The 12,500-nt window shown below is 39.8% G+C and overlaps 1 protein-coding gene across 6 annotated transcripts in view; it reads right to left on the minus strand.

Annotated features, from left to right (window-relative positions):
- The window catches only part of LOC138038693 (uncharacterized), a 17,257-nt gene that overhangs the window by 1,710 nt on the left and 3,047 nt on the right, over window positions 1-12,500 (minus strand). The window contains exons 1-4 of one of the 6 annotated variants that reach the window (XR_011130283.1): window positions 10,636-11,979; window positions 10,439-10,537; window positions 4,879-4,918; window positions 3,530-3,717 (exon numbers count right to left, since the gene is read on the minus strand). The exons of 1 other annotated variant lie outside the window; for it this stretch is intronic. Coding sequence is in view for 1 of the 5 variants with exons in the window: in XM_068884709.1 (XP_068740810.1) it covers window positions 3,652-3,717; window positions 4,879-4,918 (106 nt within the window). In the remaining 4 variants the exon portion in view is untranslated. Of the gene's footprint in view, window positions 1-3,529; window positions 3,718-4,878; window positions 4,919-10,438; window positions 10,538-10,635; window positions 11,980-12,500 lie in introns of those variants that run through there. 4 more of the 6 variants (XR_011130285.1, XR_011130282.1, XM_068884709.1 and 1 more) reach the window with 4 other exon arrangements.

Genomic DNA, 12,500 nt, shown 5'->3' on the forward strand with positions numbered 1-12,500 from the left:
AGCTAAATCAGTGACATGTTATAAAAGAGACTACTGCTGCGAATGAAAAGCTCTCGTGAAACAAAAACTAAGTTCTTTTTTTATCCGGCACAAAATATTATGTGCGACCTAGCGGCCTGGTTCTCAAAATGAGTACATTGTAATTAGGAAAGATGTACAACAACAATTATTAAACGACAACAAATGGACTCCAAATTACTTTAATACACTTTTGCAACCTCGAACAATATAAAATAGATAATATATTAAGTTTATCTTCCCAAGGTACCAATTTATTTTAAAACTGACTTTGTCGACCTTTATGCAAGGGCAGGGTTCCGGCTTTCAGTTTATTAAAGAACCCGGACAACGTTTTCGTGAAAAAAAAAAAAAAACAACTTCATTAAAAATGGCGATTTCAGCTTTCGTCATTAGTAATTAATTGTGTAGTTTTGTAGAATCTTCTTAGTTCAATACTGTTTTAGTTACTGCTGGGTTACAGGGTTATTTACAAATGTAAAATTCTCCCCGAACTCTCTTACTGTTAACATGTAACTATTAATTTTGAATTCACTCCTCAACTAAATCTTTTAGTTTAGAATTATTTTTCGATTTCAAGCTGTCTCACTGTGTGTTGAGTCATTCTTTTCACTCTATTTCTCACGGGTTTTCCAAAATTCATCTCTGTATTGGCTATATTTGACGTGGCTATAAATAAATTATCTCTCTTATCTCTACTGTTATCAAAATGAAAGAGTTCGAATTGTCTTAACTTGCAAATTTCGAAAAAAATTATCATGATCCAGATGAATGCAGTTTTCTTGCTTATTAGTCAGAGGTTTCAATGACATTTTTCATAAGCTGATAGCGCTGGTGGAAAAGGCGGCTATGTCAGCTATTGTCGCAGCTCGAAACAAATGGTCTTATAGTCTATTAGGCTAAACAAACAGTTGTAACTGGCCCCGGCTATCCGTGGCGGTACGTAGCCAGCCGGTAACCCGTTTTTGATCCGTGTAAGGTGGATAGCAACTTCTTTTCTTATGCGGCAACTGTGCTTTCCCCACATAGGAATGTTATCATTTTTACACAGAGAATGCATAAACCTACAGGATGGCCGTTAACGCAATAAAACTCATTTACAGCCCATTTTGAAAGGGTGTTTTTTGTGTTAAAAGGTTTTGACCAATCACAAGAGTTGAAAACAAAAGCCAAGGAACGTTAACAATTTTACATGTTCCCCACATACGATTTCTGTGGTATTCAAACTGAGACCAGATTTTGTTATATGGAAGATGGTTGGAAAGTAAGGATGAATATAATACTGCTTTATGAAGTTTTGTTAACTTTTGCTGTTTAAGCCAATCAGAAGTAAGTACAGATAATAGAAAAGTTATCACCTCTTTGCATTCCAATTGAATTGCATTCCAATTGAAATGTTCGTTGCCGTTGTTGCTATCGTTCTTATCTGGACCGTTTCTTTAATAAGCCTATATTCTTATTTACCATATCTTAAAACATCTTTTGTCCACAAAGATTGTCATGTAAAAGAGGGCGTTTTTTTTCTGAAACCACTGACCGTGGCAGGCACTTAAAGAAAACTCTATGAATGTTTCAGTCAAATTATCGTGGCAATATGGTGTTCATTGGCCTTGCAGTCTGAAGGCGCAATAATTGGTTTCTGTCTAATCAGGGATGGAGCTGATAAATCCTTTATTGACCAAGCTTGTTCGCTCAAGGTGGCTGGATATTGGCCAAGTTCTTTTTTTGCGTGTTTATGCGAGGTCCATAAACCCGCACAAAAAGAACGAGGCCAATATCCATCCATCTTGACCGAACAAGCTTGGTCAATAAAGGATTTATTATATGCCTGGGATAAAAGTTTGATCTTGCGGGACCAAGCGAGAAATCCCGAGCAGCTTCACCTTGTCCGGCCTAGGGCAGCATTTTCAAGACCTCGGTCACAGTTTTTCGCAATACGGACCGACCCTTAGCTGGCAAACAACTTATTTTAATTGTTGACTCGCACCGCGCTTGATAGCGAATGCAGTAAGCGACTTACTGTATGAAAACGGATTCAGTGTCAAAAAATGGAAATGTAAGTTTATTTCACAAGCTCGTGCAATCGGGCAAGATAGAAAAATTCCGACCGCTCTCAGAGCCAATCAGATTGCAAGATTCGCAGAATTCCGTCCGCTCGCGCATTGAGTAAAAAAAGTCGTTGTACTTTATAATTGTTATAGCAACTCTCCCTAGGGAAAGAGGGAAAAGACTAAACTTTCAAATTTTTAAGTTTTTTCGTCTGACCATCAATCCAAGCCTGTGGTTAAACAGAGTGACCTGCGAGGTCAAATGGAGGTCAGAGCCCGCATAAAACAAGGCACCTGTTAGTGTTACATGCATTCCACTTGTGTTGAGGCATCTGTTGAACATTTCAAGTGGTCATGTGGGTTTTTCAAGGATAAAAGGAAGATTCAAGGACTTTTTTAAAGACGTTGGCTTGCACTGAGGTCGTGTGAATCAATTGAACTGAAATCTTTTCTTATGTTCTATTTCGGGTCCAAAGCTTTCAACAAATCGACATTGTTGGGAATCGATAAGATTCTCTTCTAAAGGCAGAGTCTCACGGAGAATAATAGAATTTTTTTTGACCGATGCTTTTCATTAAATCAACCGCGTCGTGTTGAGCTGATGCACTCACTCATGGGAACCTAAACCAGGATACCAAAGATGATGACACTTACGAGGAGATTAATTGAAGAAATGAAAACAAGCAATTTACTGTGGAATTTCCCTTAGAGAATCCGCTGCACAATTTAGGTTCAACGCTTTCGCGAATCATCTGTGATAGAACTGTTCCGCTTAGACTTTTAAAGCTAGGAGTACTGAATCAAAGCGCTCAAACAAAACCCTAAATGATCAATATTATACATTATACATACATAGCTTTTTTAGTTTTTAATTGGTGTCAAAAGCAGCTCTAATTAGCTAATACTTTGCTGGAGATAAATGAATTATGCAGTTATCTTGTTGACATTTATGAAATCTTTTCACTAAACGTAGCTGTTCCCGACCGGTATGCAATTCCATCCCTGTCTGCAAAGCATATTTAGGAACGAAGACCTTAGTAAACGACAGAATTTTTTTCAAAGTGAATATTACGTGGAAAACCTTCTTAATGCGTGCAAAGAGGCTAGTTACCAATTCTTTGGTCTGGCCGAACGAGGTCACCGTAAAACGGAATGCAGCGAGTCAAAACCCAGGACTTGACCCGGCTTCTAACTTGACCTCCGGCGAAAGGATATGTCCTGTTTGCACCTCAAGTACGGCAGGCATCATCTCCGTCTTTGGCATACCGCACTGTCAGGGGGTGTGCCGCCGCTGCATAAGCGACTGATAATAACTTTAATTAGCAGATCCTCGGTTTTCGATTTCTCCGAAAATTTGAGATAATTAGACACTTTCCTTTGCATGCAAATCATGCAACTGGTTCGAATTTCTCTGTTCATCAGCTTGTCTGAATTGTATAACTTTTTGTAACCTACTTTCATACCTCTCCAAACTAAAGTAGCATTTAACAGACTACCACTAGTGCGTCTGATTGTCAACCTGGTTGCAGCATATGTACCTCCACTTGTTAAATTGTTCTTATCTCCTGAGGCGGTGATCCAAAATTCAACACATATTTAGTTTCTCTGTTATCCTGTGGCACCCAAAAGCTACAAGCTTAAAACATTCCATCTGCAATATGAAAAAGTGCTGTTACATGTTTAGAAAGGCATAGGCATTTTGTCCGAACTGACCAGTTTGTTTGCATCGAAGAACTCGTTGTTTCATTTGCTTTTCCTTCTTGTTTGCATTGATTACATTACTTTCCTTACTTGTCATTACTTTTAAAAGAACATTAATAATGTTATAAGAAACAAATTTGTGAGATAAACTGATATATCTCAAGTATTAAAGTTTATTAAAAAGCGGATTGTAAGTTGTTTGGATGATTTTCAAGAGACTTAACTGATCTTAATCTACCCGTTTGGCTAGAGGACACCGTGAAATTGCTCTTTAGCCTCCTAGGCCTACAAAATGTTCAACAGCCACCTTCTCTTTACATTATGGTCCCTTGATAAGCAACTCCAAGTCATGAGAATATACGAAATGACCACGTCACTAATCAGTGGCTGAGACTTTGGAACCCAAGATTAGCAAAAGGAGCTTCACGGAGTGCGGAAAAGTCAAAGAAAAACAATTGAGCCTGGTTAAAAAATATCAAACCTGGAAATTACATTGAAAGCTCTTTAACTATCATTAGTCCCAGAAAACACCTGGATTTGATAAAAGCCATACTGCACCTACTTGAGCTCGAATGCCTCAGATTCAATGGCTTAAATGGCAAAAGTTTATGTTAACGATTAATTCAATCCCCCGGGCAGCAAAGTCTGTTTGTCATTATCGCATATTTCAATATAAATTAATTTTCCTGTATGGGGATAAAATGCAAAGGCGCTTAAGGTATACATCACGGCAGAAAACAATGGCTTTGGACGCTGTGTGTGCTTTTGCCATTTGGTGCATATCTGGGTCATTTTTCTTCCAAACACGACAAGAAATGACTAAATCTGAGGTTGTGTATAGGATGCGAACAGACGCTTGCATTTAATTAGATTTCAGGGGGATTACCAACAGTGAGGTTTTCATGGATAGTTCATACACTCCACACAACCTGAGCAACTGGGAATGATCGCTAATGATTACATTGGACTCTTGGGCGAAGTTACATTTTCTCTACGTCAAAGTTTACAATTAGGTTACCTAAAATCAGCGGAGCAATTCTGGTGGGTAACAATACAATAATATTACAAAGCATAAGAATACAAAAAGCAAGAGGAAAATGGAAAATTGTACCTCAAAGAAAGAGCGCAATTTGCTCCCACCGAAGGCAGAACTGAAAAATCAAAAAAAACCCGAGAGCTTGAACGGAATTCTGTATTTTTCCCAGGATTCTTTGCAACTCATCGAGTTGTTTCATTAACTGCGATCATCACTTTCACTTACAAGGACATAACCGCAGTTACAATATATGAATTTCATACATTGTCTATCACAAAATGGAAACTGCCCTAAAGGAAGCCTCCACTCTTACTACAGAATAAGTTTAAACCGAGGGAAATAATGTTTCCAGACAAATTTGTTTTAAAAAGGTGTTTATATCAGGAAAACTGAATTTTAAAATCACTTATTGTCAAATTCATCTTGAATCTTGTGAATAATTGTGTCGTGTTACGGTTGCCCTATTGTTCTGATACAAGGAGCTTTTGTCCAATGACAATACGGCAACCGTAACACGTCACAATCATTCAAGATGGCGGCGCCCGCGAAATTTGAAAACAAACTGAAATAAGCGATTCTAAAACTTATTTATTTCGGATACAAACGCTTTCTTTGAAAGAGCATTGACTCATTTGACTGTAAAGGTTATTTCTTATTATTTAAAGTTATTTTTTGTTGAAGTGGAGATTCCCTTAAGCCCCGTGCAAAAGGATGCAACAACTGCTTGGAAGTTGTTGGTTCTGCAGATGAGGAATGGTGTTGGCAGTTGTATGCAAATGAATGCAACAATTGGTTGGGAGTTATTGCTTCTGCAGATGTTGAATGGTGTCGGCAGTTGTATGCAAACGGATGTAACAACTGGTTGGGAGTTGTTGGTTCTGCAGATGTTGAATGGTGTTGGCAGTTGTGTGCAAACGAATGCAACAATTGGTTGGGAGTTGTTGGTTCTGCAGATGTTGAATGGTGTTGGCAGTTGTGGGCAAACGTATGCAACAAATTGGTTGGGAGTTGTTGGTTCTGCAGATGTTGAATAGTGTTGGCAGTTGTATGCAAACGGATGTAACAACTGGTTGGGAGTTGTTGGTTAAGCAGATGTTGAATGGTCTTGGCAGTTGTGTGCAAACGAATGCAACAATTGGTTGGGAGTTGTCGGTTCAGCAGATGCTGAATGGTGTTGGCAGTTGTGTGCAAACGAATGCAACAAATTGGTTGGGAGTTGTTGGTTCTGCAGATGTTGAATGGTGTCGGCAGTTGTATGCAAACGGATGTAACAACTGGTTGGGAGTTGTTGGTTGTGCAGATGTGGAATGGTGTTGGCAGTTGTATGCAAATGATTGCAACAATGGGTTGGGAGTTATTGGTTCTGCAGATGTTGAATGGTGTTGGCAGTTGTATGCAAACGAATTAACAATTGGTTGGGAGTTGTTGGTTCTGCAGATGTTGAATAGTGTTGGCAGTTGCATGCAAACGGATGTTACAACTGGTTGGGAGTTGTTGGTTCAGCAGAAGTTGAATGGTGTTGGAAGTTGTATGCAAACGAATGCAACAACTGGTTGGGAGTTGTTGGTTCAGCAGATGCTGAATGGTGTTGGCAGTTGTATGCAAACGAATGCAACAACTGGTCGGGAGTTGTTGGTTCTGCAGATGCTGAATGATGTTGGCAGTTGTATGCAAACGAATGCAACAACTGGTTGGGAGTTTTTAGTTCAGCGGATGTTGAATGGTGTTAGCAGTTGTGTGCAAAGGAATGCAACAACTGGTTGGGAGTTGTTGGTTCAGCAGATGCCGAATGGTGTTGGCAGTTGTATGCAAACGAATGTAACAATTGGTTGGGAGTTGTTGGTTCAGCAGATGTTGAATGGTGCTGGCAGTTGTATGCAAACGGATGTAACAACTGGTTGAGAGTTGTTTGTTCAGCAGATGTTGAATCGTGTTGGCAGTTGTATGCAAAGGAATTCAACAACTGGTTGGGAGTTGTTGGTTCAGCAGATGCTGAATGGTGTTGGCAGTTGAATGCAAATGAATGCAACAATTGTTGCGAGTTATTGGTTCTGCAGATGTTGAATGGTGTTGGCAGTTGAATGCAAACGTATGCAACAATTGGTTGCGAGTTATTGGTTCTGCAGATGTGGAATGGTGTTGGCAGTTGTATGCAAAGGAATGCAACAATTGGTTGGGAGTTGTTGGTTCTGCATATGTGGAATGGTGTTGGCAGTTGTATGCAAACGAATGCAACAACTGGTTGGGAGTTGTTGGTTCAGCAGAAGTTGAATGGTGTTGGAAGTTGTATGCAAACGAATGCAACAACTGGTTGGGAGTTTTTAGTTCAGCGGATGTTGAATGGTGTTAGCAGTTGTGTGCAAACGTATGCAAAGAACGCCCAACGATTTAAGGACGTGCAGTGTCTTATGGGAAGGATACGCCTCATAAGACGGCTGCTATTTTGTTTTCAACATGTTAATGCGTTGGAGACCATATGTGATGCGCATGCGCTGGCCCAACAATGTTGGAAGTGCTGTGCAAACGGATCCAACGTTGTTGCTCTATACTCTTCGGCGATCAAGGAACAAAAGAAATGTTGGGAGTTGTTGGCTCAAACGTTTGACCAGTTTCAAACTTCGTGCAACAACTCCCAAAAACACGCAAAAACATACAACAGGGGGTGCAAACGAACCCATCATGTAACAAGCATCCAACAATGTTGGAACAATGTTGGTCAACATTGTTGCGTTTGATTGCACGGGGATTTACGAGAAACGAATGCTGATTGAGGCACGGCTGTTCCGAGCAAGTGACCGATGAAGTGTGGTCTCCAGGAGGAGCTTGAAAATGTGGTTAACTTTCAGTGGTAAATCTCACAAGTTTCAAGGCTGTTTCTTTTTCTTTCACTCTCATTCTTAACTCATTCATGCGCGGAAGCGCAATGAATGAGTTATTGCGGAGAGGGCATTTGGTGTGGACCGTAGACCGTGTACTTTACGAATCTTCGTCGAAATGCACTCGAAGCCCAAGCCGAGCCCGGACATTTTTCTTCGTTTTAGATGGGACTCGAACACTGCAATGACGCCAAAGCCGATGTAAGGCAAATGGTGTTTTATTGGATCTTAAAACAAAATATATCCTTGTGGAGGTCAAGAATGGAACGTCAATTCGATAAATAACACAAGCAGTGACAAATGAATATATGGAATCTCAAAATCGACGAATAATGAACTTCGACAACAATTGCATCTTTCGCCGTCGGATAAGTGAGCTGTATTTCCAATATGTTATTTCTAACGTGTTATGTACATCACTGAAACCAAATGGCAAATTCTCTGGTAACTTTTTTTGGTTGGATACTCAGAGAAGGAATCGAACACCTTGAGTGGAAGTCGGATCTCTGTTGTCTGGCTATTTATAATTTTATTTATTTGTACTCAACTCTGCACAGTCCCCAGGTAGAAAAAAAACAATTGGAAATTTGACGAGAATAGTGGCCTGATGGGTGACTTGGCTCGTATGCAGACTTTGTCTACCCAACCCAGTATACACTTGTCATTCTTCTTCCAGTATCAAAACAAGTCCACAATTTAACCGTATGCCATGCAAACAATAACTGGATGCCGTAGATGGCCAATCTTAATATTATCTGTGATAGGGGACTGAAATAGTTGCATGTAGGACATAAGTGATTTTCTGTAAGTTTCTCCACGTTTGCGTCACTCACAAGCTTATTTCTCAGCTTTAACCGCAACATTGATAATTAAGGGAGTTCATCAAGTTGGTTGCTCATATTGTCATGAATGACTTGGCTCCAAGGGGCCTTTGATTTGTTAAAATCTGGTCTTTGACAAACTCTTCATCGATGGATGCATCTTTTTAGGAGAATAATTTGCGGATAAGGTTTTCCAACTAATGTCCCGTCGGTTTATATTGCTAGAACGGACTCCTTCTTTTGACCGATGTCGAAGAGCGCTATTTCGCGAGTGTGCCTGTGTCGTCTCTGAATTGAAGGAGTTTTCGTCCTTTGAGATGAGCAGTCCAATGATGGCTCAAAATCAGTTCTTTCACACCGATCATAGTTAATAATAGAGTTAATGGTGTGCACCGATAGAATCTGCTTGTTCTCAAAAACTCGTAGCATCCAGTGCATTGCTGCAATTTTAAGAATGGTAATCACAGCATTCACTGCAAATGATCAATTGATGGTGGAGCCAATTTTGACCACGTAACATGCAAAGACCGTTCACTTCAGTTCAACGTCTGGTTGTGTATTACACTGTTGTTTACAGTAACTGATCCTGATTTGTTTTAAAAATTTTAAAGATAACTTTACAAATGTGACCGGTACTTATATGAACACACGCGGGAGATTAATTTGATTTGATAAACGTATGTTTATACCATTCTAAAGTTTTAAAAACTCTTAATATCTGCGACAGAGTCAAACGCCAATCTTCTTGAACGAGGGTTAACTTCAAGGGAAAAATAACCCCAGCCATGCATTTTAAGCCAGATTACATTAACTTACCCACCTCCTGTTCTCTTGGACACGTCAAAAAGCGGCCAACAATAAACTGTGGTCGGCAGCGATAAAGGGAGTTCATTTTTTCAATACTATTCTTATCTTAAAGCCCATGGCAAACGAAGAACGCCGAGACACGGACCTTTCCATCAAACGAAAATATCTTTGATAACCTTCAACTGGTAATTGATGTGATATCGTATCCACTGAGAAATAAGCCAAGATTAAAGGTTTTAACCAGAACAAATTATTTAAGCTATCAGCCACTTCTCGTGCTTTTTACATGTCAGGGATTCCAAACGGGGAATAATCGTTTCGTGTTTGATCAGAAGATAAATTAGAAGCCTTCCATCATTAAATATTCTTCGCTGTGGATTATTTCAAAAAAACACACAGAGAAAGACTCGTTCGTGAAGTTCATGAGGCCGGGAAAATGGACGAAATCACGCTACTTCTACTTTAGCCCTTGGGATGATAAATCAGTAGATCAAAGTAATAGCATTTCAAATGACATAATTACTTGAAAAACAGCGAAAAAAAAAAAGTTTCCCTATCCCGGCTTTGTTAGTACCAATGTGCACTTTTCAATCGTGTGCGTTCATGTGTGGAAAAGAACGAGAAATCCTAAAAATCAAGAGATAAGGGATCGCAATTTATTGTGGAAGTATGGTAGAGTTATAACCGGACCGTCGACGGGAATTCTTTAGTGATGAAATGATAAGACAAATTACACGATCAATTTTTCCCACGATCAATTTTAGCTCGGAAAAAAAGCTCCTTTCGTTTCGGGCTTTTTAGGATGCTGTGAACGGCACTTGCTTAATGATCTCCTCTGGAAGACAATTTTTCAGTGTTTCAAAGGAAAGAAATGTTTCGATTTCAACACTCTTTATCCGTCATGCATCAATTAGCAACCACTTGGAATCACTTTGGATGGCTGCCTGATGCAATTCAAGAGCTTTCATGCTTTCATACGGGATATCAGTCAATCGTAGCCACTAAGGAAAAAAGAAGATCTGCTTCGGCGAAATGCCCGGGCGAATTGTCGATAAGCCGCGGACAAGAGAAGCGATCTAGTCATTGAAAAGTTCGATTCTAAAACTCAAGCTATTAAGAACTGAAACCCACCGGTTTTTGTCATTCCTTGTTTTGTAAATCAAAGATTCGATGCTTCATGCTTCTACTGAATAGTCAGTCCATCATAGCCACAATCATGGCTCGGTTTCACTGTCACATTTGACATGATACAGATCAAAACAAAAATTCAACGTCCCACTGAAATATGTTGATGTAAGCCCACCAAGAACCATGATCTGATAACAAACCTATTGCTCCGCCTTTCGCAACAAATGTTTGCTGTCCAGTTTACCTTAATTGCCACGTTTCATTGTGAGTTGACTACTGTGGAAACTCACAAAACGAGTCTATACGCCGCGAGCCTCGAAGTCTTACGATGCTACTAGAATTCAGCTTCGTGGGAAGTTTGTGATCAAAAGTAATAAAATCATATCACGTGTGCTGCAGCTGTACGTGCTCTTCATTGTGATATGCTTCCGCACTGTGTGAATACCCGTTGGCGACGAAACATTCGCACCAAGTAAGATCACGTAAATTAACATTTAACATTTTCTTTTTCTTTGAACAGTAGGAGTACGGATCTACACTCAAGTCCCTCACTTCCGCCTCAATAACATTTTCTCACGAACTCGATCTCCACTGAGACTCTGTGTCGTCAAGATCTGACCGCGCAGATAATAAAATCAAGATGTGACATAAGTCTCGCCCTCTTCGACTTTAGTTACTAGATAAGGGCTTTTTCTTCAAGGCTGTCACGGTTTTTTTTTTTATCGGCTTGACGGTGTAAATTATTGCATGCATGTTCTTCCTCGATATGAGAGATACGAATGCAAGAGTTCAAGCTTTCTTCGATGTCTTTCTCAAGACACTGATAGAATAGTAGATATCGTGGTTATCCGTTACCGGATAACAAACTCAAACTTCCTTTTCCTTTTAGCTGCCTGAATTATCTACCTGAAATAGCTCGTACTGTAATGAACGGTACACCGTTGAAGACATGTGTCAACTGAGCCCCATGCTGCCAAGTTATCAATTCAATCATTCAATTTGCTAGGTTATCGAAATAAGCCAGTAAGTCAGACAAGCCTGTAAGTCAGGAGCATGTTAATTCCACACGTTGCATTCCATGCGTTACGTACTGTTCTGAGATAAAAAGGATAGTTGTCTTCTTTGTAAACTCTCACTGTACCTCAGAAAAAGGCTAGTTTGGCCAGCCGAAATATAGTACACCTCTAAATAATCATACCTACTTTTTCAGCTGGCAATTACGCCGATGACAGCAAGTAAGTTGATCCAACAAACGCCGGCATGGTTACTTGCCGAAAAACTCTGGTCTTCTTTCCCTTCGCCCCGATCTGGCCCCGCCCATGTTTAATCCAAAACGGTGGCTGCTTAAGGAGATCGTACTCGAAAAGTTTAACTCGTAGATTGTTTGAGCTTTGTAAGCCTTTGCTGCAGATATCAATCAATTTTAGCTCGGAAAAGCTCCTTTTGTTTCGGGCTTTTTAGGATGCTGTTAACGGCACTTGCTTAATTAATGATCTCCTCTGGAAGACAAATTTTCAGTGTTTCAAAGGAAAGAAATGTTTCGATTTCAGCACTCTTTATCCGTCATGCATCAGGTACTCTACCCGAGGCTGAATCCTATTTTTCACAAATTGCTTGGCCGTTACTCGTCACTGGGAGCATTGAAAAAGAGGGTCATTAAATTAAAGCAGACCCTTTTTTATTTATTTTGGCTTCAGGAAATAATGTCTACTCAAAGAAAACACTAGACTGAATTGTCAGCATTAAAAAATAATAATAATAATAACACAAAAGTGAAGTAAAAGCAGTAGTGTGACTGAAATTGAACGAAATTTCCGCTGAAAATTACTTTACTCTTGCGAAGCAAATGGGTGATCGTCAAATCACATTTTAAAAGTTACGAAAACTATTTACACGCCAACAACCTGGTGTTGCTTGTTGGGGAAGTCTTTCAAATTTGCCAAAGAAGGCGGACTAGAGAAAATCGAATCACTGGAACCAAACACAGGCCGGCATCATGTTGTGTGCGAAGTTGATTACCCTTTTACTCAGAGGCACCACAGTTCTATGAAATTGCTTCCCAAGT

The sequence above is a fragment of the Montipora capricornis genome, chromosome 2, assembly GCF_036669925.1.
Source record: "Montipora capricornis isolate CH-2021 chromosome 2, ASM3666992v2, whole genome shotgun sequence".
Classification (NCBI taxonomy): domain Eukaryota; kingdom Metazoa; phylum Cnidaria; class Anthozoa; order Scleractinia; family Acroporidae; genus Montipora; species Montipora capricornis.